We start from the raw sequence: 26593 nt of genomic DNA, 5'->3' as shown, positions 1-26593 counted from the left end.
TGAACTGTTTAGGGTTGTTGCCGATTGGCGATCGGATCGTATATTGCCGACTCAATGGCTGAAATGACGATTGATTTTCCCTAGCCGATCTCGATCGGCCCCGCCCCCCACGTGTGGCTGCTGCCTGACATGTGACACAGCGGTGTGACTAATACCGCTTTCAGACACACACGGTTCTGGTTCTGGCTCCGTTCTGGAGTCTCAGAACCTTGGTGCTTTCTGGCGAACCAGCCCGTGTTCACACCAGTTTAAGCGGAACCAAAGTGGGAGGACATTATTCGGTAGTCCTTCCTCAGTTTTTTAAGTTTATTAATTATTTGGTCTGGCGTTCGAGTGAACCCAGCCTTGGCCATCTCTTCCGCAAGTTCGGCATACGACTTGCTCTTTCTTGTACTGCTTTCTAGCTTTTCTTGAGATTCGGTAGATGCCCAAATCGCCACTAAACATTTGGTTTCCTCAGGAGACCACTGCAAATTATTTTTCTCCATGTTGTCACTGCCTTCTTCTCCTTCCTGCTCGTTTTCACAGCCTAGAATGAGACACGCCCGCTGATGATGTCACGGTTCCCAAGGAAAAACCAACTATTTTTTGGTTCCGCTGAGAACCAACTTTTCAGGTTCCAAACCAATTATTTTTTCGGTCTGAACGCGCCGGCCGGTTCAAATTAGGGTTCGGGAACCGGAACCGGCACGGAGCCCTGCCGGTGTGAAAGCCCTCTGAGTGTGTTCTTCAGACTATTAGTGAATAAATGCTACTACTACTGTTTTTTTAAACATGCTTCTGATGTCTGCAATGAGCCTTGTTATTCAAATCTTTAATGACAAATCTGTTGTCATTGTCGGTTGTCCTTTGATCTGTCGCATCTCGTCTTTTCTTCTCATTCTCCACGTGCCGCGCTGCCTGCCATGCAAAACTAGGCTACTCTGTGTTCAGCTCCATATGAGTAACGTTATATGTAGACGTAGGCAGGCACAATGACCGATGAATAAAACGTTGTTATACCGTAGTTAGAGTTGAGAGGGCGATGACATCGTGCATTGGCGATGTCAAAGGGTGGCAATTGGACGATCTGTCTGAACTGCAATATTGCGCGATCTGTGTGTGAAAGCGGCTATTGATTGCACAAAGACAGAGCCCAACATTTCATGAAAGGATGCATTGATATAAAAGACATCCCATAGGCCCAGTGTCTGAATAGAAAATTGTGATTTATGCAAAATGTGATAAACACAGTATTAGACAGACTGACACTGACGCCAAAAAACACTAGCCTACATGGCATGGAGCCAAATTCATGTTGGCTGCCCAGTTTTGCTTCATTATGCGTATAATCCATACTGTCAGACGGCATAATGACATGCTGTCGTCACCATCACACTGCAATCATCAAAACCCCGCGATCAACAGCCCTGATTCTATCTGAACAAAGCAGAAATTACAACAAATAACAGCACAGTCTTGTGTGCGCTGCTGCTGCAAAACAACAACGAATATCCCGGTAATTGAAGTGAGAGGTAATCAACAAGAGACGTTATTCATTCGCAATGACTTTCCTGTCACACAGAATGACACTAACTAAAGGGCGATGAAGTCCTTTCTGTCTTATTTTTTCCATTAAAAGCAAATCCTGTGACACCTCGGAGGCAGCTGACCATGCCGTGCTCCAGCAGAATCCCAAGAGGGAGGGAGGAACCTTGCTCCAGGAATCGCAAGCCTCCCCCCCCCCAATCATGGTGATGATCAGACAGGAGGGCCAGGCACACTAGGCCTGCTCAAACAAGATAGCTACATGCAAGGCAGAAGATAACAGTGGGTTTGATTGGAGATTTTCATTCAGAGACCAGCAAGACTTAAGTGCTAGCAATCAACAATCACTGCAACAAGACGTGTCTGTATGGCTTGATGGGGAAGCTTGTTCTTGGGGGATGAACTGTCTCTCTCTCTCTCTATGGATGAAAAAAGGTCGAACATCCAAGAGAACCTGCCAAGTTCAATGCAATCAAATAGTGCAATTAAAATGTTGGCTATAAGTTAAAATTTCTACTCACTGTGAACAGTGAAGAGTTACCAAAACACATGAAGAGGAGTACATTCCTCCACTTTTTGTAGAAAACTTTCCCTCAATGTATTCAGATACATTTAATCATTTCAATCGGTTTCTGGAATAATAACAGTCTTATACAAAAATAAGTTAGTTCAAATGGCACTTTCATTCTCAAACCGATTCACTGTCAAAGAGAAAGAAATGGTAAAAAGGAGGAGAGTAAACAGAGAGTAACGAGAAAAGCCACCCTTGCAAAAGGAGGCTCTGCAGAAATGGTTTCTCATCAAAGGGATAAGGTGCAATTAGGTTGAATTTTACTTCCGTGGTCTTGGGTGGAATTTCACAACTGTTTGAGACTGTTTGCTTGGACAGAGGGAGAAGCAGGGAGCGAGGCAGGAAGCGAGGGAGCGAGGCAGGAAGCGAGGGAGAGAGGGAGGCAGGGAGCGAGGGAGGGAGAGAGGGAGGCAGGGAGCGAGGGAGAGAGGGAGGCAGGGAGCGAGGCAGGGAGGGAGGGAGAGAGGGAGGCAGGGAGGCAGGGAGGCAGGGAGGGAGGGAGAGAGGCAGGAAGCGAGGCAGGGAGGGAGGCAGGGAGAGAGGGAGGCAGGGAGGGAGGCAGGGAGGGAGGCAGAGAGGGAGGGAGAGAGGGAGGCAGGGAGACAGGGAGGGAGGCAGAGAGGGAGGGAGGCAGGCAGAGAGGGAGGGAGGCAGGGAGCGAGGCAGAGAGGGAGGGAGAGAGGGAGGGAGGGAGGGAGAGAGGGAGGCAGGGAGCGAGGCAGGGAGGGAGGCAGGGAGCGAGGCAGAGAGGGAGGCAGGGAGGCAGGGAGCGAGGCGGAGAGGGAGGGAGAGAGGGAGGCAGGGAGGGAGGCAGAGAGGGAGGGAGAGAGGGAGGCAGGGAGGGAGGGAGAGAGAGAGGGAGGCAGGGAGCAAGGGAGGCAGGGAGCGAGGGCAGAGAGGGAGGCAGGGAAGGAGGGAGGCAGGGAGGGAGGGAGAGAGGGAGGCAGAGAGGGAGGCAGAGAGGGAGGGAGGCAGGGATGGAGGGAGGGAGGGAGCGAGGGACCGAGGGAGAGAAGAAGGCAGGGAAACAGGGCATATGCAGTGGAGCGGTGCTCAACAGCAGATTGGCTGATTAGATTGATTTAGTGATTCTGTGTTGCAGCTGGAACAGGTCCAAGAGCCCCAGATGAGACAAATCAAGGGGCCACTGTGACAAGGCGGAGTGGGGCTCTCAGTGGCAGTGCTCGTTGGCTAGTCTTAGACAAATTAATTTGTCCTTGGCGCCCCTGAAATAGAGCTGCCTACACCGCTCAGCAGTGAAGAGCCATTCCGCATAATGGTTCAGAGAGTCCTGCTGCACAACCACCCGAGGAGCACCCAGAAACCTTCCAAAGCCCATTTCAAATGCTACCAGAGTGATATTTGATTCAAAAAATTGGCAAGGCTTTTTTGACAGTCATATGATGATGTGCACTGATCGAACTAACAGCCACAAACATGTGCATCTGAAAATCAGTCCCATCATTAAACTGGATGAAAATCTGACATCACAGTTTGTGATCAATCTGAAAATCAGTTGTTAATGTGGTATATAAGTGCCACAGTTGGTGGCACTTGCGGTAATTAAACAGCTAATAAGAACCAAATTTGATATGATATGGAGCCGGGCATGCTCGTTGAACTTACGCTCAGAAGGGCAAAAAAAAAGATTGCAGATTTGAACTCATAATAATAGTTTCTCATTTAAAATAAGGGGCGGGGGGGGGGGGATCCAGACAGTGAAATAGCGACTGATTGCTTAATAAGTATTCTGGCCGATCCAAGTGATAAGATCTCCTACATTCATTTCAATTTGTGCCCATTAGGCATAACACCAAGGATCTTCAAGCTACATTAACAGCCACACACACTGATGTTATGAGGGATCGTTTCAACCTATTACACATTAAATGCTTGGCCTTGCAATTTACATTTAATTACACCGACAGGAGTACAACAGCTATGTGGCCCCATTTTATAGATTGTGAATTAATAGCTGATGCGCTTGATGCACTTTAAAGCAAATCATTGTTTGTCATTTGTTTTCATTTGCCATCACTTCAGCAGCAAAGTACTAGCCATCATTTCTTTATAAGACAATCGTACAGGAAGGGCCAGCGCACTGAACACTAAACAAACAGTCAACGTTTTTCTGTGAGTCAATCCATCAAGTGATTTGAATCATACTCATCAAGTACTACTGACCACCTCGCGGTAGATTCCCTGCCTACCGACACAAGGGTCGCAGGTTCGCGCCCCCGTGTTACCTCCTGGCTGTGTGGGAAGCCAGATTGAGGGTGTGTGTCCTGGTCGCTGCACTAGCGCCTCCTGTCGGGGCGCCTGTTCGGGGCGGAAGGGAACTGGTGGTGGGAATAGCGCGATCCTCCCACGTGCTACGTCCTGCCCGGCGAAGCTCCCCGCTGTCAGGTGTAAAGAAGCGGCTGGCAACTTGCGCATGTGTCGGAGGACTATCAATGGCTCTCGCCAGATCGGCAGAGAGGGTGGAGCACAAACGTCGTACTGACGACCTCTAAAAGCAGATGCCCTGTGGCGATGTGTGCGTGCAGCCTCTGACAGTCATGCTGTATATATAGTATATCAAACATTCACTGTAGGGGGCTTGAAACAGACTGAGACAGTAAAGGAAACTTCTATCATATTGGTTTTAGTGTGGGTGGTGTGATGATCACTTGATCTCTCGTTGCACTGCGGTGGAGCTCCAGCGCGTCGCTCTCTTAGATCGCTGCATGTCTTAACTGGTCAGTGACGCTCTTCATGCCAGTGGAAGCTCGCAAAGTGGATCCTACAGCAGATCAATGTCCATCTGCCAATGCAAATGTACAGTGGACCAGCAAACGAGGCCAATTAAGTCATCATTCTCAAGTTAAGCGTGGCTGACAGTGAGGCTCAGCGGGCTGCGGGCGGCGAACAGCGGCGAGCTGGAAGGTCCAAACACCCCCACCCCCAAGTTCTCCCGGGGCAATAAATCCAGTCTCATCTGGTTTTCAGAATAAATTACACTTGACAGCTGCGGGATATTACAGTACCTCCAGGTGCTTTGTACGAGAAAGCAAAGTGTGGGCATGAAGCAGTGCCTGAGGGTGTTACCTGTAGAAGGGCGGTGGGTGCCTGAGGGTGTTACCTGTAGAAGGGCAGTGGGTGCCTGAGGGTGTTACCTGTAGAAGGGTGGTGGGTGCCTAAGGGTGTTACCTGTAGAAGGGCAGTGGGTGCCTGAGGGCGTTACCTGTAGAAGGGTGTTGGGTGCCTGAGGGTGTTACCTGTAGAAGGGTGGTGGGTGCCTGAGGGTGTTACCTGTAGAAGGGCGGTGGGTGCCTGTGGGTGTTACCTGTAGAAGGGTGGTGGGTGTCTGAGGGTGTTTCCTGTAGAAGGGCGGTGGGTGTCTGAGGGTGTTACCTGTAGAAGGGCAGTGGGTGCCTGAGGGTGTTACCTGTAGAAGGGTGGTAGGTGCCTGAGGGTGTTACCTGTAGAAGGGCGGTGGGTGCTTGTGGGTGTTACCTGTAGAAGGGCGGTGGGTGCCTGTGGGTGTTACCTGTAGAAGGGTGTTGGGTGCCTGAGGGTGTTACCTGTAGAAGGGCGGTGGGTGCCTGAGGGTGTTACCTGTAGAAGGGTGGTGGGTGCCTGAGGGTGTTACCTGTAGAAGGGTGGTGGGTGCCTGAGGGTGTTACCTGTAGAAGGGCGGTGGGTGCCTGAGGGTGTTACCTGTAGAAGGGCAGTGGGTGCCTGAGGGTGTTACCTGTAGAAGGGCAGTGGGTGCCTGAGGGTGTTACCTGTAGAAGGGCAGTGGGTGCCTGAGGGTGTTACCTGTAGAAGGGCGGTGGGTGCCTGAGGGTGTTACCTGTAGAAGGGCGGTGGGTGCCTGAGGGTGTTACCTGTAGAAGGGCGGTGGGTGCCTGAGGATGTTACCTGTAGAAGGGTGGTGGGTGCCCCTGGGCCTCACAGCTGAACACCACCTCTCTGCGGCTCTCGCTGGGCTGCAGAGGAAACACCACGCTGCCGGGCTGCTTGGTGAACACGGGCCTCAGCAAGACTCCGCTACCTGGGAGGAGAAGCAACACAAATACATTAGCTTTCATGTGCTGGTGACGATTCTGCTCCTGCTGGTGAGGTTTTCACATATTCTTTTCTAGTGACTGGTAACAAAACAAGCCAAACTTTGCAATAGCTGCAACCACATTATGGATTTTCAAAATGCAGTGGTTGGCAGGGGCAGCCCACCCCTACTCCACCCTTCATTTCTAAATCTGCTCCCCTCAAAAAATAGATAATATAGTTTTTTTCCTCTTTTTTTTTTACATCAAAAGTACAGCTTATAAACTTTTTTTTTTCTTGGAAACTTTCACGTCGCTTTCTCAACCCGTTCAGCTGCTTCCACCACCCTCCTCCCTGAGCAGTTTGCTCACACGGCTGCCCACCATCAGGCAAAAAAACAAAACGGAAACTTCCGGTTAAAACTTTCAAAATAATGTCATTTAAACAGAAGCATAGCCTTATAGACCTATTTGGAGTGCACGTCACAGGGGTAGTTGCACACGCATCGCGGTAACCGAAACTCTGAGGAAGAAAGTGAAGCCGAAACGAGAGAGATCCCCGGAATACGGGAAAAAGACGTCCTGTGCCGTAAAGACACTGGACTTTCCCACCAGGAATATGATGATGTCCAGCACTGCAACTTTGGCGATGTAGTCGGATCCTAGACCCATCCTGACAGTGAGTACGGCTCAGGAAACCTCACCCCATTGAAAGAGTTAGCTTATTTGTGTAAGGTAACCTGTCTGTTGCTGGGAAAGCTTTAAAATACGTGGAGGAGGCGTCCGGATCGTCCATATTTCTATGACAGCTGAACCGCTAGCTGTCACTTTCTACAACCAGTTCGGCTCCGTCCACAAAATACGTAAGCGCTGTTTACAAACATAAAATGGGGTCTATTGATGCACGTTAGAGGAGAAAATGGTATTTTAATTAACACAGCAGCAAACCTTGTATGAAAATACTCATTGTGATGTTAACACATTGACTGCCAGCCGTTTTTTTCTTGCTGTAGGTAGCTTCTGCCAGGGGGGTTTTTGAGGATTCTAGGCTCATTTTACAAGAGCCGAGGTTTCTCTTCTGTTACGACTTCGTGAACACCAATCATCTAAAAAGAACTAATAGAATGTGTGCTTTCTCTGTCTAAAAGAGTTAGTTTGTAGAGTTAGTAGTTATGTAAGCATTAGCAATTGAATACAGCATGGTTTCAGCATCAGAAAAAATATTTAGAGATAAACGGCTTTTTGTGAAATTCGATAGAACAGTCACTTTAACCATTCATTTTTGGCATCAGTAAGACCTAAACAATAGTTTTGAACAGTAATTTCCTCCATAACAGCAGTAAACTTCCCTCTGCTCAACTCCTCCCTCCTGTGGGCGTTCTTTTTGGCTGCAGCGCCCTGTCACAAGCACTTTCCTACCTTTGCAAATGCACTTTCTCATACTCTCGACCTCTCAAATAAATTTCTGAATAGAAATGAAATTACTCTAAATTATAGCGAAAAAGAAACAAAAAAGAATGGGTTGAAAATCCCATTCTAAAAGCCTTTTAGAATGGGATTTGTTTCCAATTTGGTGTCGGACTAGGGGGCAGTCCCCGCTTGTCACCAGTCTCATTGCTTTGCTGCGGGTGTGAGCCTGTCTGTGCGGCCGCTCTTTGAGGAAGTCTGGTTAGACTCGCTCGCGTCTTGGAGTTTTGGTTGAGGGCTTTGATGAAGCTTTTGCGATTCTGGTCATATTATGCTGCGTGTTTCAAAGTGTGTCCCACCCGCAATCCACTATGCAAATCTGCAATCCCGCACCGCCAGCAATCAGCGCAAAAACGAAAGCGCCTTCGCCAATCCACCTTCATGAGAATGGCTTCAGTCACACTGCTTTTTGCTTGCCTTCCTCCTTCCTTGTCGCCACTTAGTGGGTCGGTGGAATGGGTTGTACACGTTGTACACGTCCAATACCTATATAAGAGATGTAAAAGGCTTAGATGCACATCCCACCGTCAAAAAAAAAAAATCGATTGTGTTTGACGACTACACTCGTCGCTGGCAGTCAAGGTGTTAAGATTACATATGGAGTGAAACTGTGCCTGTAAAGTATTACTCAAAATGAATATTAATTTTAACGTTACAATAAGGGTTTTATGTTGAAAGCCCTAAAGCAGTCAGATGACCTATTACATTCTGGCCAACTTGACACCCGCGGAGCTAATGTTGATGCCTGTCTGAAGCACACTCGTGGCTATGGTCTCAACCTACTGTAGGAGTGCTGTAATGCACGCTTTTTTCTGTTGGCATATTCCATCAGTCATGTACCATCGTGCCAGAAAAGGTGCAACAAATACATTAAATGGAGAGTAGAAGAAGAAGGTGTGGAAAATAATGCTTTGTAACACCCTGTGTCATTTATATTGCACAGGGATAAGATGGGTAACAGTAGACACTGACTTCAGGACGATTGAAATTCTTTTTCGGGATGGTTCAAGGATGGCGGTGTCGTTCTGCGGTTAATTCGGTGAAAGTAACGCAAGAGTAATGTAATAAGTAAGTTACTCTAATGTACTGTAATAAGTAAGAGTTACTAAAAGTAACTTATTACTTTCAAATGAAAGTAACTAGTAATATGTAGTCTATTACATTTTGAAAGTAACTTGCCCAACACTGATCACACTGCACAAGAGCAGATTGAATCTTGATAAAATCTCAGTGTGGCACTGGATCCGTAGACCATGTGAACACACACACACAGCCCAAGAGTGTTTTTCATATTACCGTATTCATAAAATTCTGTATTTGCATAATCAGTTGGTAACCTTCATAAAACTTTAATGCAACCATCTGAAAGTACGGAGTTGTCAAAGGCACGCTGCACCGCCACCATTACGCTTTGGCACTCTTTCTATCTAAAGCCCTTCAGAGTTATCACTACCTTCCCAGGGGATGTCATCCAATAAGAAGTCGGAACTAAAATGCCAAAACAAATATGGAGGCTAATATGGTGTGGTTTGATACAGCACAGGCCCCTCTCATTTGAGCAATCAACATTGTGCCTTTTGTGTGTCAGATGAAGAAAAAACATCTCATTTCCAAAAAAGCTGGTTCGGGGATGGGAGGAGGAGGGGAACTGGGGGGGGGGGGGGGGGTGGGAGGAGGAGGGGAACTTGGGGGGATGGTTTTTTGTTTGAGTTTGAAGCTTTATCTAAATTAAACTTGCTTCTCGTTAAATTCCCCGACTTGTCAGGAAATTATTGCAATACACTATTTACTAAAGTGACTCATTAAAACAACCCATCGTGCCATTATTGCACATACTTTATGCTTACTGTAGTACAATTAACAAACGAGCAACTCTGCTCGCAAATCTATCCAAATTACTTTTGTTTTGCAATATTACAGTATGTACATTTGCCATTATTTTCGGCATGAATAACCGTCAAGTGGTGTGTGCTGAAATGAAGGGATACAAAGAGAGATCTGTAGTGTACAGTACATAATACATACATTAGTACTGTACATTGAATCTCAAGGCCAACAACGCTGAAATTAGCATCATAACATTGTTGATTCATTGTGTCTGTAACACACAAGAAACACGTCTCTATAGAAACAAGAAGAGACAAACAACAAAGACAGAGCGTGTCTACTGTGACACTGCTCTCCTAGTTAATTACAATGGCACAATAGCGAACGCGTGTTGTGCAGGGAAGACCTATAATAACTCTGCCACAAATGAGTGACCCATGGGGCCGTCAACGCTGCATTGGAATAAACATTTCCTTTCCATGGCACAGAGGGAATAAATAATTTGGCGCTCCGAGAATGCATTTGTGGAGAAGTGGGAAGACACTGAAGGTATGCTAACTCATTTGTATGAGAGGGAGGCATCTTCCTCAAGTCTCCTGAGCCCCTGAGAGTACACAGGTTTATCCTCAGGACTCAAAAATAACTCTCTGAGAGAGGGTGGAGATGTTTGACGAGGGACCTTGTACAGTGATTGTTCCTCGTCTCCACAAGGAGAAACCTCTCGGAAAGCTACACACGACGAGAGGCCGCCTAATTATAATCGCTGTTAGATGAAGCGTGTCCCTCGAAGCAGCGCTGAGAGTTGATTGATTACCAGAGGACACTTCTTATCGGGTGCCTATTCAAACAGACACGCGCGCGCACACACGCTCACGCGCACACACACACACACACACACACACACACACACACACACACACATACGCGCGCGCGCGTTGTAGACAAACTCGCCAGGATGTGAAGCCTCCGGTATACATGAGATGAATCAGTCTTTTGTGAGAGACAATAATGCCTTAATACATTGATTAATTACTTCAGTTATCATTTCACATACATTGACACATTAAGAGCCCCGTTTTCAAAATAGTAAAAAAAAAAAAAAAAAAAAAAAAAAAAAGCCCCGGGTGAATATTAAAATAACACGAATAAAATTGTATCCTAAAGTTAATCTTGATTGCAAAGTAGTATTATATGGTGTCAGGCTAATATACTCCTCATTAAAATCTCAATTCTTATTAACTATGTAAGCCACAGTACACCACAGAGATTAGCAGCACAACCTGATGATACCTGAACAAGCGGGCATTCGCAATAGCTGCGAGCACATACATTATGTGAATTTCCGATATGCAGGATAGAGAATAGGCCACGCCCATCACGGGGGAAAGCTCTCCATTCACTCCCATACACCAGCGTCATTTTCCTTGAATTAAACATAGCTAAAAGCGGTTGTGTGGTGGGCTGCGCAGACAACAAATGTAGAAAATCGCCAATGAAAGTGTTTTTGTGTACTCCCGAGCAAAACAAGGAAGCCACAGAGAATTCTTTGTTGGTTGTTTTCCCCCCGTTTTGGGCGTGGTTTCTCAATGACGCGCTCCGCAGTGTCTCTATGGCAGGGGCGGCCCACCCTACTCTGCCACTGCCACCCCCCCTGGTGGATCTTTCACTTACTGTACCACTTGCGTTGTTAAAGCACATACAACATACAGTATTCTCCATACTATAACTACCTACTATAAACACAAGCCATACTGTAAACGCACTGAACCGTGTCTGTCGGTGCAATATCGCATAACCTTGGCTCTAATAATCAATCCCTAGGCGGTTTGCAGTGAACACAAAGTTAACTCAATATTCATTTAACGGGAAATTAATCAACATAGCAGATATTTGGTGTTAGCACGTAGGTTAGCACAGAGCTGAAGAGAGCTGATCTTTGGCAGCGGCACCATGGCAACTCTCATTATTATTATTGGTGTGAATACGTGTAAGAATACAGTAATGAGAAGCGATTGAGGCCGGGGGCTGTGCCTGGGGGGGCTCACTTCAAACTGATGCAAACTCTCTGAAACTCTTTCGTTTGCCGGAAATGAATCTACGACACAGCAGGGAGGGAGGAACGGAATCATTTCCAGGCTTCGCTTCCTGGTAATCAAGACACAGAGACGTGTGCCACATGATGCCACTCAGCCTGAACTCCGCAGGCTTCTTCTCATGAAGGGATCTTGAGGAAACGGTTGATGTGATTTTGGTTGATTCGTGAGAAGGATTTCGTTTGGGGTTGCACCGCAGCAGTGATACTCAACTCGCGGCCCGCGATGGAATGGTGGAATTGCAAAAAACAAAAGTATAGTGCACCTGAACGCAACATGCAAGATACCCGCTGAATAAGTGTCCAGATGTTCATGTCATTCTGGCCAATACTCCACTTCTGTTATAGCATTTCAGTCTGGAATATGGAATATCTTTCAATAATCTATGATTTAGCTGCTAAATTGTCAAATACCCCCGTCTGCTCGCTACCCAGGCACTTATGTATGTACTTAACCTAACTAACTATCCGGTGTGCACAACATTGTCAGACTAAACTCCGGCTGACACCCCAAAAACCTACAATCTGCTACAGAAAAATGTATATGGTTTGTTTATTAACTGGCCCCATGGCCTTCTATCATTTCACGAAAGTGGCCCCCCGGGCAAAGCAAGTTGAGTATCCCTGCACTACAGACTCATGGCTGCGTAGTGGAAATGCTTCTGGGCAAGAGCGCTAACATGAACACTGACCCTGCACTCGCCTGGGTGTTGCCTCCGTTTAAGTGTCTGAAATAAGATCTAAGCAGCGGGTCAAGAAGAAGTCATGCTGGATTCAGCGTGGTGTCTGAGCCGACGCCCACACAGGCAGGGCCCAAACACACTGCCAGCCAACTGATGATGCATCGCAAAGCAGCACCGATTCAGAACGCCTAAACAGGATGTTCACCGCACAATGCCGCAGGAAAGAGACGGAGGTCATCATGCGATTTTTTTCTTAATAGACCGTCTCCGCTCATATCTGTCACCTGCTGCCAGATGGCGATGTGCGCGGCAAGGCCTTTCCAAGCCTTCTCTCAGACAACACAAGACTCAGCATCGCAGCAGCGGCAAGTGGAAGGCAGAGGGAGCTGTTTTGGAGGCTGAAGTAAAAACTAATCTCAAATTCAATACTGGCTGACAGCAAATGAATTCCTCCAGCTTACCTCAGCATGAATAAACAGGCACATGGGGAGTCGACTGTGGGGGAGGGATCGGTCGTTTTGTGAGGTCCCAAATCCATTCGCTTCAGCTCAGGGTTTTATGCATCAAATAAAAAAAAGCCAATCTTGCTTTTTAGAGCATCTTTCCCCCCCTCTGTCCGGGCCGATAAGGTACACCTTTAAGGTCTCGCATTCAGGGGCCTTCAAATGTTTACTCCAGAGCTGAGGGAAGGTGAGGTTTGTTTTTCGAGGACGGGTCGATCATGGCTGGTCTAAACGCTTGACATATTTGTGGGGAAATATTCCCAAACATACACACCAACATAAAAAAAAAAAAATGTTTGTAAATAAAATGGGTAGCACTTTACATTACATCTCAGTAACGACATAATAATAGGGGGGGGGGGGGGGTAATAGTGTGATAATAAAGAAGTAATAATTAGGTAATACCATGTAATTAACAAAGTAATAACCGCTGGTGTTTCCCGTAGTGGTTCCCTTCGCAGTTGCGTTTCGGTTTGGTCATGGTTAGGCGTAGCAGTGGCTGGCGGAGATCTGCAGATCTCTACTGAGTGCACTTTTCTAGTTACCATTTGTTTTCTGGCCCTGTTACCCTATTACATACATTTCAGTCGAATTACCCAGATATAAAGTACCCATTGTTAGTACCAAGCTATTACCTGGTTATTACTTTGGTAATGACCAGTGTTGGGCAAGTTACTGAAAATTAGTAATTATTTACAGTTACTAGTTACTTCCCTCAAAAAGTAATTTAACTACCTTAGAGTTAGTTGTTACTTCAAGTAATTTGTGACTAGGGAAAGTACTTTGGGGCGTATCGCCTACTCAAGGTCATCATTAGCATACGCTGGCTGCAGTTACTAGTAACTAGCCCAGTTACTATTTCAGTAATTGACCTATCCCTAAGCCACGCCCCGAACGCAGACGAGCCAATCACAGCGCGTGCAGCTCTACAATACACTCGGACATTCTCAGCTTAGAGCTCCATAGAGAAGCACTAGAAAATGCGAGTTTCCTCTGGTTTTATACATTTATAAGTTGAAAAAATGGTCAAACGATGTGCATGGGGGTAAATTCAACATTACGAGGTATCCTGATAATATTAAACTAGTAAACGTAGATCCACTCACATCCACAATGCTACTGTTTTGGAGTTAAATCTGCAATTGTGGTGACAGCGAGATGACGAGTCTTCTACCTCATTTGGCTTCCATGATCCAAAAGGTATCATAAAATCATCATGGTATTCAGAAAGTCGGCAAAATAAAATGCTGAATTTTGCGAGTTTCCAGTCATTACGTTATGCGCGTGGAGTTGGTAGAGAAGAGAGGCTGGCCAGCGAGACTAAGAGGAGGCACATTGATTGATGTGATTATAACATTGCCAGACACCAGTCAAACCCTAAAACGAGGGAATTAATCCCGTTCTCCAAATAAATGTGAGGTAGTCTAAAGAGAAAAGATCCAGGAGGAAAACATGATGTTAAAACCTGTAAGCTATGCCTCTGCTGATCTGCTACACCACCACCCATGCGTGCGTGCCGTTGTCTCGCTATGAAAAACATCTACATTATTGAACGTTTCTTGATTATACAGAGGTACATGAAATAGATTACCAGGCGCCGCTCTTCAATTCGGCATATAGGCTATATAATCCACGGAGAGGTTACTCTAAGTGTATGTCAATTCTGGATGTGAGTCGTCTGTTATCCCCGCCTGCTGTCTTCCTCTGTTAAAACGTTTGATTAAAGATCCGCTAAAGCCGTTTCCAGGAATGCACGTATCGCATTTCTTTTTATCGATAGCTTTAAATGTTGTAGGCTACTACCATGGCATAGTGAAGTACTTTCTGATGGCTTCTAGACGATATCAGGGCTCAAAAAGTTGTGAAGAGCGTCTTGGGATATAACTTTGACAGTGACGGCTGCCATTTACTCTAGTCAGCATGCCCTGTGTTTGTCCGCGTGAGGACGGGGGGTGGGGCTTAGCGATAGGTCAATTGTAATTGAGTTACTAAAATTGAAAAAGTAATGGGTTAGATTACTAGTCACTGCAAAAAGTAGTTAAGTTACAGTACAGCTAACACTGGTAATTACATGGTATTACCTAATTATTACTGTACGGTACTTTATTCTCAGACTATTACCACCTATCACCATGTTGTTACCGAGCTCGGCGAGCTGTAATGTACTACCATAAAGTGTTTTGCCATTTGTTTTTGAAAGAAAAATCTCAGCGCATAACCAGATACAGTAAGCAGAAATAAAAGAAACATTTTTTATGAGAAGGAATCACCCAAAAGATTCAAACTGATAGTGTTGTATTTATCTTACTGCATTCCAGGGGCTTATTGACTAGCTAGTTAAGCTGCGTTGTGACATTCCCATTAATTAAGTTAATGAATTTTTCACTGACATGCACTGTAAGCAGAGGAATGTGGCCAACACATCCACAACCAATATCCAATCACGTCACAACAGCATAGTAAATCAAAGCTAGTACATCTAAGACACTGTAATGTTCTGTGTGTTCTGTGGATTCAATGCCCTGTTCACTGGGGAAACACAATTGATTTCATCCAAACCCATGTATGTGAATGGCAAATTAAAGCTATTTTTGTTGTTGTTGCTGCTCTCTCTATTGAATGTCTACATAAACCAAGAACATATAGCCAGTGAGAATGCCATTTGTCATTTAATTGGAGTAATATCCTCACCTTTTCCTCCTCAAGATTGCTTAGCAGGTTATTTGTCACTTACCAGCTGCTATGGTGGACACTAATGGCAGCATTCATCACGGTTTACAACTGTACAGTAATGTGTACGACCATACTACATCATGTCTGATTTGGCTATTTGTGAATTTCAGTTGGTGTTTTGACAATGGAGAGTATTGTTTCGTGGATTCTTTGACATTTATTACAGTATGTTTAACAAAAGAAGGTTCAGCACACTCGCCAATTATACTGTATGTGTGAGTAATTAGTGCAACGTTGAAATTTGGATAATAGATAAAAGAGCCTGGAGATGAGCGCTAACAGCATAATTATACGGTCAATTATTTGGGCTTTGTTTAAGGCAATAGAGGTAGAATTTTCACATGAATGTGAAGTTTATCGACCGGAAGAAAAATGCAATATGCCGGTAGAAAGCAGCTCACGGCAGGGGGCCAAGGCTGCAGAATATGTGTGCCGTCACAAAATTACAATATCACCATTCAATTTGAAAAGAATCACACACAGCATAGATTAATTTACACCAATCTATAAATACAGCTACACTGTATATGCAAATACATTTCATATTCATTCTCGCTCTGGGAGAAAGCGTCACTGGGGAATATTCTGCATACTTCAAAGCTGCAATAAAATCCTTGCTCAAGGATTCCTAAAAGGCTTTGCTATGTCCTGATGAATCGATGATTTAAGTCAATATTTGGTCTGGCAATCGTCCCTGGAATTCTCAAAAGGGGCTACAGAGGAGAGTGAAACCAGTGGGAGATTATAGTGTTGGCCATGAACATGCCCTTAATTTCCCATTGGCATCACAAGACTTGTGTGAACTTGTGTTAATTGAATAGTAGTGGTGGTAGCAAACTTGTGAGAGGTAGTATGTACTTATTTCGGCTGATTGGTTGTGTGTGCTAAACCTCACCACATTAACCAAGGTTTCCAGTATCACAAACAAAGCCTCCGTCCTTTTTCAACACATGCATCACAAGAGACTTTCCATGACAGTATGCCTCATGGCAACAGTGCCGAGCCAAACCGCCTCTGCTCTGCAATCTGACCAGCCCGTTTCTTACATGGCTTCTTTAATACACATTTCTGATAACAGAATTCACAAATCTTCATTGTCTGCTCAGACAAATCCCATCCACTGTCAGCAGAGTTTCAGCTACTCCCTTCTGGTCGGAGGTATACATACCCCAAGATCACAACCAACAGAGCAAAACATTCATTTATCCTTCCCCATGTCAATCATACAGCTAAATAAGATGTGAGATTCAGGGAATCTGAAGTTTTTATTTGTTTTTTTTATTATTATTAGCATGGTTATTGTTGTTTAATTATGATTATGAGATTGAGAACGTTTTATTATGATTATGAGATTGAGAACGTAGCTGGTCATCAGCAATGGGCAGTATAGAGCCAGTCCGCATGTCTGGGAACGCCCACAAAATGTTAAACGGCTGGCGCGCGAGTGGGGTAAAGCCGCCGATATATCTCATGGGCTGACTCCCCAAAAGACGGTGCTGCGGCTCTAAACTACAGGTTTGGGGGTTCTAGAGCAGAACACAAGACGTCTGCTCAGATGTGCGTTTACTGCGGTGGTTAAATCCCTGATCGTGTCTGCCTGGGCTGGGCTATCAGCTAAATTCTAACTTTGCTGAATGGATAGAATGGGGGAATTTACCCCACCCTGACCCCGCCCCCAGCAAGGCTGAGCCAGCTAACCCAGCGTCTATTGTGGGCGCTCCTAGAGCCTGTATGGGCGTTCCCAGACATGCGGACTGTCTCTATGCAATATGCAATATATCATAGATATGCACTTTAAATATGCCGAGCTGCTAACACGTGCACTTTAATGCACAGTATTATTGACCACTACAGATGATTTTATGATTTTTACGAGTTGTGTATGTTATTTTAATGTGTCTGTGTCCTCATGTACTGTGCTGTACAACAAATTGCCTCCTTGGAGGACTTTAAAGTTTTCTACTACTACTACTACTACTACTACTTAGTACTTATTCTCATGTCACACCACCGCCAACAAGTTCAGTGCATTTTGTTGATGTTTCCACACACCTTTTGCCAAAAAAAGACATTAACTTGTTTGTTACTGCAGACACACTCAAGCTAAATGAGCAATTTCCCAATATGACTTAGGAGAGCACTAAATGTTTGATTGCTGGTTGGAGGCCAACTGGCAATCTTAGGTTGTTATGGTTGCACTTCTGTTGCCCGTGGATACTAAGGATGTTTCTCTGGTTGCAGCCCTGCTGAACTATTATCGGCAGAGGCTTGTAAATTAATCTAGCTTGTAATAACCTAATTTTCAAATCAATATTTAGTGTCAGATGATCTGTAAGTGGCCATGTAATAAGCGGGATAATGTGGCCCTAGAGCGCGCGTCACAGCAGGGTCTTCATTTCCCTTGTCGGGGGCTTATTGTGAGATAATGACTGTCGCGCCCTGTACATGATCCCTTACATATACCGTATATATATATATATATATTTTTTTTTTAATGCTGTGGGATGTTAATTGTGTAGAATTTGAGCCAACCCATTCCCTGATTTCCCTCCAATCCTTTCAGATCATTGACTGAGTTACCTTCTGAGATGGAGCTGTTCCTGTAAAGCACCTTTGGGAAAACTACGACTGCCGCATGATGCAACCACTTCCATCACGCAGAGACTGTTCACCCAGTGATGGAAGCCGTTTGCTGCATGAAGGTTAGCTGTATCCATGTGTGGCAAACCACATCCAAGCCTACCTCAATGCCTCTCTCTCTCTCTCACACACACACACACACACACACACACACACACACGTACACACGTACACACAAACAAACACACACCCCTGCCTTGGGCCTTCTAGACCCTCAGGGACGCCTGGTGGAAAGCTAGTTAACTGCAGATGAACTCACTATGGGAATGCCTTTCCTTGGCCCCTCTACTCACCCACACAGCTCCGTGCAGCAGCACTAAACACAAACAAAGTAAAAGAAACACACTTTGGAGTCAGGATAAATATAACCTACATAACAGCACCTATCTCACACCCTCCGCGCTGTGCTTTCCCCTCACCAATATGGGGCCCGTCTGCATACTAAAATGCTTATCATGTCTTTCTCCGAGCGAGCGCAGCAGAGGCTTTGGAAGTCTATCGTAACGGCGCTCTTGTCTTGCGAGCGGGGAGCACGTGTAATATAATCCCGTGCTGAATATTAATGCTCGCTTACCAACTGCGAGAGTGAGGCAAGGCCTGTGCAACACAATGAAGAAAGATCTGCTCACCGGCTCCTTTTGTGAAGTTACTCAAGTGCGCTGAAGAAGAAGGGGGTCACTTTTGGATGTCATATCGGCAACACCGCCCGATTACAGGAGGAGGTGGTGTTGTTGTTGTGGGGGGTGATCTGGCGTGCTGCGTCGCTCCCACAGAGTGCAGACAAGACGTGCTGCGTCGCCTCCTCCAAGCCGTTTGTCTTCTCCCAACAAACTCAATCGGGTCGGTGCCCAGATTGCTGCGGGTGTCGCAGACGTTCTCTTGTCGGCGCATCAGACTGTCTAACTAGGGCGTTGATATGTGATCCAGACTAATGGTGAAGATACACTAATCCCCATAGTGAGTCACAGTTCCCTGAGGAAAAGCCTCATTAGACAAAACCACTGATGTGGATTGGATTGAGTGATAAGTGGTTGTTAATTTGCCACGTAGGCGAATTTGGGGGCGCCGGCGCGTGCTGTCGTGCTACTGCACGCACGCACAAACAAACAAACAAAAACACACTGTCGTAGTAGACACAGTCAGATTGCACGCACGCACGCGCGCGCGCGCACGCACGCACGCACGCACACGCACACACACACACACACACACACACACACACACACACACACACACACAGGTACACTAATTATCTGAGGTCCCAGCTGAGTGGAGGGGCTGCTGATTGGCAACTGAAAGATGACTGAATCCTCAAGATACTGTGCTGCTCGTGCGACAAAGCCCCTTATTCATCTGGTTCTCCGCTTCAAAATGTGACATATAGTTTGACCCCATATAGAGCTTTTGTAAGGGAGGGGAATTAGGTCTCTCATTAAAGGCAAGATCAATGACAAGATTCCTGTACTACCAGTGCAGAGTGTCAATTAGGGCAACAATTGAGGTGCTCTTTAAAATGAATGACTGTCCATTCTTCTGCTGCACGATAATTCATCATGTCTTTAAGAGATAGTGTGGAAAGCTTTCTTCTTCTCCCCCGACATGATTCACTGAAAGAGAGAAATAGGTGATCGCCGCTGCTACGCACAAGACGGTGCGCTGAGGTGCTGCTTTCAACTGCCAATGCATAACATTGCAAGCGCTTCCTGCCATTTGTCAAATTGACCTATCGCTAAGCCACGCCCCGAACGCAGACGAGCCAATCACAGCGCGTGTAGCTCTGCAATACACTCGGACAACCGGAGCCGAGAGCTCCATAGAGAAGCAGAAGAGAAGCAGAAGAAATCGGGATTCTCCTCTGGTCTTATGGTGTTTCATACAGTTATAAGTAGAAAGAAATGGTCAAACGATGTGCATGGTGGTAAAATGCAACATTACGAGGTATCCTGGGAGGCCAGGCAATGGATAATAAGAAACTAGTAAACGTAGATCCACTCACATCCACAATGATGCTGCTGTTTGGACGTTAAATCTGCAATCGTGGTGACAGCGAGATGAGTCTTCTCCCTCATTTGCCTTCTGTGATCCAAAGGTATCATGATAATCATCATGGTATTCAGAAAGTCGGCAAAAGAAAATGCTGAATTATGCGAGTTTCCAGCCATTACGTTATGCACGTAATGCCGGAGTTGGTTGAAGAGGAGGCGCATTGATTGATGTCATTAAAACATCGCCAGACACCAGTCAAACCCTAAAACGAGGGGATTAATCTCGTTCCCCAAATAAATGTGTTTTCTCTAAAGAGAAAACATGGTGGAAAAAGTGGTCTGCTGTAGGCTATGCCTCTCCTGATCTGCTACACCCATGCGTGCGTTCTGTTGTCTCGCTATGAAAAACATCGACACTAAGTTTCTTGAATATACAGAGGTAGGCCTACATAAATAGATTGCCAAGCGCCACTCTTCAATTCGGCATATATAAATAATCCACGGAGAGGTTACTCAAGTGAATAAAATGTAAATTCTGGATGTCAGTCGCCTGTTATCCCCACTGGTTAATCTGTCTTCGGTCTTCCTTCGTTAAAAGTGCATGTTTGGTTAAAGATTCGCTAAAGCCGTTTCCATGCACTTATCTCATTTCTTTTTATCGATAGCTTTAAATGTTGTACATCGCCCTCCATGGCAGAGTGAAGTACTTTATGATGGCTTCTAGACAATATCAGGCATCAAAAAGTTGTTTAGACCCTCTTGGGATATAACTTTGACAGTGACGGCTGCCATTTATTCTAGTCAGCCTGCCCTGTGTTTGTCCGAGTGAGGACGGGGGGTGAGGCTTAGCGATAGGTCAATTGTAGAAAGCGTTTAATTGCCCTAAAATCAAATAAAATCCCTTAGTTTTGCATTTCATTTTTGAGTGAGACATATCTGTCCTATATGTCAAGCGTCCATCACACAGAATCTACAAATAACAATTCAACCCCCCTATGCTAACAAGACTTTAACAAAATAAAAAAGTTGGAGGGGGCTTACCTGCCAGGCACTCCACCAATGACAGCAGCAGTATAAGTTTCCATAGCAACTCCATTTTAATGGTCTCAGGTCAATACGAGCTCACATCCAATCACAGGTGTGCAGAGTCCTGGCTTTGTCCTCTCCGACACTTTCACTGTTCTTCTGTCAAAGGAAAAGAAAAGAGGGGGGAAAGAGAGAGAGAGAGAGAGAGAGAGAGAGAGAGAGAGAGAGAGAGAGTGAGAGAGAAGGCATTAGACAGCGGTCTCCGGTCACTGGTCTCGTCGTCACTCAGTGTTCTATTTCACAAGGACAGTAATTGTCCATGTTTCCTTGGTAATGACTCCTCAGACACGAAATACTAGGAAGGAGAACACGAGTGCTATCCTGAAAACCGCAAATAATTAATGGAAAAATAAATCTATGAATCTTTAAACAACATTCCCCGGGTCTAGGTGTTGTTGCCGGTGGCGGTTGTTTTCAGAATAGCAGATATTGTGTAAGTCCAGTTTTTTCAGATTTTCTCCCATTTTCTACCCAATTGGACACGCCCCTCTGTCAATCTGGGGACGTTGTAGAGCACATGCTGCGTCCGATAGAAGTGCAGTCGCCAGCCGCTTCCTCACGGGACAGCGAGGAGTTTCACTGGAAGGAAGTAGCGGATCAAGCTACTCCCGCCAGTCCCTCCACCCCCCAACCGACCAGAGGAGGCACTAGTGCAGCGACCAGGACACATACCCCACCCGCAGACACGGCCAATTGTGTCTGTAGGAACGTCTGACCAAGCCGGAGGTACAGTCCCGCTGCCGGGGGAATTGAACCCGGGCCTCCGCAGTGGGTAGGCGAGTATAATTCCAGCTATTTAACGACAGTAGCTGAGTGTATAATCAAGACACACAAAATCAGTGTCTGGTGCAAACATCAATGTTAAATTTGTCCTCACGCGCACTCACAAAGAAACGTGTGCTTCAGAGTTGCTTAAGCGTGCTTCACATTCATCATAGGGTTCACGTCTGTGAGGGAAACTTCAAGAGATTGCTTTAGCTTTGCTTGTACTGCAGAAGCTTCTGAGACTCTACAGAAAGCAGGCTGGCTGTCAGACACGACGCCTAGCATGTAATAAAGCACTGTCCTGGCTGCTGGCATTCTTCTCAGCTGGAGGGATTATGTCTTTCTGACATAAAGAGCTGACTGTACGCGGCGCAAAACCATTTTCGCTCCCTCGGGGACACTCGCACAATTGATTTTCTCAAGGACTAAAGCGTAATTCATCTCCGCTTAGACTCAAATCAAGTCCCCCCCCCCGCCCCAAAAAAAGTTGTGATATGATAATGAGACACATTAGTCCCCTCACTGATCAACAGTGATGTATTTATTTGTCTAAAAATACACTGGTGCAACAACCTCCAATATGTTGATTAGATTCTGGGTGAAGCAGCAGATAAATATGTCCACATCTACTGGACCTGGGCTATTTCCTGTTTTTTACTCCGCCCCCCCTAGGTTGACGGACAGCCTCCACTAATCTAGTACCTCCCCATAGTCCATTTTGACGTCCTACTTTGATCCGTTATCAGATGCACTTCTAAAGAAGCATCATTTTGACAGTTAGCCAAACCACAGAGGTTTGGCTAACTGGCATCTGAAGTGGTAAATGGTAAATGGCCTGCATTTATATAGCGCTTTTATCCAAAGCGCTTTACAGTCAGTAGTTACATTCACCCATTCACACACCGATGGCGGCAGGCTACCACGCAGGGTGCTGGCACACCAACGGGAGCAATTTGGGGTTCAGTATCTTGCCCAAGGACACTTCGACACGCAGACTGGAGGAGCCGGGAATCGAACCACCGACCTCTTTTATCCAAAGCGATTAGTGGACGACCCGCTCTACCTCCTGAGCTACAGCCGAAGTGATTCAAATGGAGAGAGGAAGGGTGGAGAAAGGAAAAGCAAATTCGCAATTGTCTCTGGTCAAACTGTCTCTCCCTGGTACATTTAGTTGACTGACGTGCAGCGCCGATTCCTCCGACTACACACAACAACCAGCTGCCGGCTCAAATAAACGAGAGGAAACATTGAATAAGAAAATACAGTATGGTGGTCTGATGATGCCAGTGACAACAAGAAGAAAGATGAGACTTTCACCGTTTCTCAGTTATCTGTGTGCCTCTTATCTTTGCACCCCTGAAAGGCATGACAGAGCATACTGATGCTGATGTGAATATATCAGCCTGACGTGTTCGCCTACACTGCTCTCCTCCTGCGTCTGCTAAACCATTAAAGGCAATGCTTTTCCCCCCAAGAAATCTCATTATGGAGATGATGGGGTTGCGAGTGTCATTTTTCGTTCCAACTTATCTCGTCGTTATTAGGATGCAAATGTCATAAGTAAATGTTGGCTTTTAATAATAAAACAGAGAGACTTCAAACCCCTTGTAGTGCCGCCGTGCCGTCGTTGGATATTCTTGGAGAGCTCCTCCTTTGAGGGAATAATTGTGAGAATTGCTCTGAATAAATTACTTCCAATAATGCCTCTCTAACACGAAAGAGAAGAGCCTAGAAATTCAACAAAATCTTCACATTCTAATGTTACATTTTTATACCACGTTGCAGTGGCAGGTTTGGATAACATCTATTTACACTCCACTCAAATGAAATAAATTAAGTCTTATTTCGACTGCCAGTCAAAGTGGATACATTTGCCACCTCAGGCTATTCACCTTATTCAGAAGGGACCGTCTGGCTTGAGAGACTAACAGGAAGTTTAAATACAAATCGGAAGTTCCGATTGTATTTACACTTCCTGTGACTTATAAACCTAGTCTGACTCATGATGTGAGTCAAACTAGGTTTGACCAGGTGAGTCAGACTAGTTTGAGCAGGTAAAACAGCCGGCGTTTTGAACAGGAAGTCGTGATACAATGGGTCAAGTGGGCGGGGCTGCATGAGGTGAATAGGAAGTGCCGTCACCGGCGGCAATGTGACAGTGGCAGCTAACGCTTCAAGTTTTCAAAAACTAATTATTTTGTCATCCACGTAAATGTTTCATACTCTGGCCATCCAAAAGTAATTTATCCTGACTGACAGCGCCTCAAGTGGAGATGAGCAGAACGTGCGAGCCGTACAGTTCAGCCCATTCTTAAAAGCAGGCCTGTAACAGCATCTCAGCCCTGAGACATCAGACAGAGGGGTTCATAACAGGATGAAGCAGCTCATCAGATGATGGCGGAGGAGTTGGGGAGTACACACACACGCACATACACACACACACACACACACACACACACACACGCAGCACTGTTTGACCTCCTCGACGGCACAAATTAATTACCCTTGTGCCGGGTTTAATTTGTAAATGATGAGGTTGGGGTCGGTGTTCCCGGGAGTCGGTGTTGAGTGAAAAAGGTTCCGGAACATATCAAGACAACAAGGGCATTGGAGACACGGTAATGCTCAGTACAGCCATATATATAGCTTACTGTAGAGCAGTAGACCCAACAGTCTAAACATTACTAAATGACCTACTATAACCTTAGAGTTCTGATAACTGGGGACCTATACAGTAACATTATTTATTGCATAGGATACACTCTACATAATGCTTATTTTTACAAACCTGCCCTTCAAGTAGGCCAGGGATACTCAACTTGCTTTGCCCGGGGGCCACTTTCGTGAAATGATAGAAGGCCAGGGGCCGGTTAATAAACAAACAATATAAATTTTTCTGTAGCGGATTGTAGGTTTTTGGGGTGTCAGCCGGAGTTTAGTCTGATAATGTTGTGCACACCGGATAGTTAGTTAGGTAAAGTTAGTTAGGTTAAGTACATACATAAGTGCCTGGGTAGCGAGCAGACGGCAGTATTTGACAATTTAGCAACTAAATCATAGATTATTGAAAGATATTCCATATTCCAGACTGAAATGCTATAACAGAGTATTGGCCAGAATGACATGACATTTGGACACTTATTCAGCGGGTATCTTGCGTGTTGTGTTCAGGTGCACTGTGTAAAAAATAAAAATAAAAATCAATTGCAATTCCATCGCAGGCCGCAAGTTGAGTATCACCAGGCGCGAACTGCATAATCGGGCACGTCGGGCAAATGCCCGGTGGCCTGGCCTGAAAAAAAAAAGAAAAAAATAATAATTGGTGTGTGCCCGCAGTCAGGCCACTCACTGAACAGCAGGCCAGGCAGGCCACTGAGGCCAGTAGTGTTCCTATTTGCGTGGATAGCAGCCAGCAGACAGGCAGGCAGGAATGAGTTAACTTGTCAGTCAGACTCATCCCAGCCCAGGCCACTGGAGGTGAGGCTGCGCGTGCACCGAGTCACACAGACAGACACATGATGATATAACGCAGTATGCACCATCTGATCACTCTTCCTTAAATAAAGTTTGCTGTGAAGCCTTTGTACAGAGGCATGTTTTTGGTTTTACTTCTTCATATTATACTTGCAGTTATCTAGGCAATGTTGATGTTTCTATTAGTGAACAAATAGGTAACATGTATCATCGCGTTAGCATTATATTCATTAAATCTTGCTTCAAACGACCCAAATTGGGCTTCAAACGGCCCCGTATTGGCCTGGCCTGCTTGGTATAAATGCCCGGCCTGAATTATGATCCCAGTCCGCCCCTGAGTATCACTGAAGTAGACTAAGGATATAACTGCACACTGTGCAGAACATGAAAATGCTCATAGGCTACATGAGATAGCCTAATCATACATAAAGGAAACAGCAATGGCTTCAACCATTTACAAGATAAATTCTGGTTAGAGTAGTTACGCATCAATATTCAATACAAACACTTTCATAGGATATTGATTTTGAATGTAGGAAACAATGTCATCGAATAATGCAATCAAACATGTCATGGTGCAGCTAGAAGTAGACCTCCGACACTCAGCTGGACCGTGCTGGTTTTGAAATGTCCACAGTGATGTGGCTTACAGGCCTTCACTCAACCAATTCTCATCTTATTACCAATTATGTCTGGACACTCAACATAACATGCGCAATTGCCCGCATATTTAACTGTGGGACTTACAGGTCCACACTCCAAACAAGCACAAATTTGCAGATCTATACAGTCTATGGTCCAGATATGCAAATGTCCTAAATGCACTTTTTGTGGACCAACCCGGCAACCAACGAACAGAGTTTTGGGGACCAACCAACTGAGTGACTAGAGCTACTGGCCCCCTGCTGGCCAAAGAAAACATTTCTGTCTCTAGCCAGACTCTTCTCTGTCCCTCCCAATCTTTAAGACAAGGCCAAAGACCCTTCTTTAGTGAACACCTTCTGACACCTGATGGATTGTGTAATATAAATGAATGAATGAATGAATGAATGAATGAATGAATCTTGATCTGCATCTGTGCAATATGCATTGCCTCTATGCGCTGCCTTGGAGCTACGTCCCATTGGACCAGAAGTTAGCTTTATGGCACTTCCTCTTGTTCCCTCCTGACTAGATCATTGCTTGTGTTGTATTGAAGTCTCATTCATGTAT

The 26593-nt window shown here is 45.5% G+C and overlaps 1 protein-coding gene across 1 annotated transcript in view; it reads right to left on the bottom strand.

Annotated features, from left to right (window-relative positions):
- Positions 1–21182, bottom strand: part of cntn3a.1 (contactin 3a, tandem duplicate 1) — a 91000-nt gene extending 69818 nt beyond the window's left edge. The window contains exons 1-2 of the mRNA XM_083641497.1: positions 21098–21182; positions 6002–6134 (exon numbers count right to left, since the gene is read on the bottom strand). Of these exons, the coding sequence (XP_083497623.1) occupies positions 6002–6134; positions 21098–21152 (188 nt within the window). The 5' untranslated portion in view covers positions 21153–21182. The remainder of the gene's footprint in view (positions 1–6001; positions 6135–21097) is intronic.
- Between the last annotated feature and the right edge of the window lie 5411 nt (positions 21183–26593).

The sequence above is a fragment of the Poromitra crassiceps genome, assembly GCF_964638095.1.
Source record: "Poromitra crassiceps genome assembly, chromosome: 8".
In the NCBI taxonomy this organism is placed as follows: Eukaryota; Metazoa; Chordata; class Actinopteri; order Beryciformes; family Melamphaidae; genus Poromitra; species Poromitra crassiceps.
The sequence above is the reverse complement of the archived record's forward strand: the minus strand, read 5'-3'. Positions and strand labels throughout refer to the sequence as shown.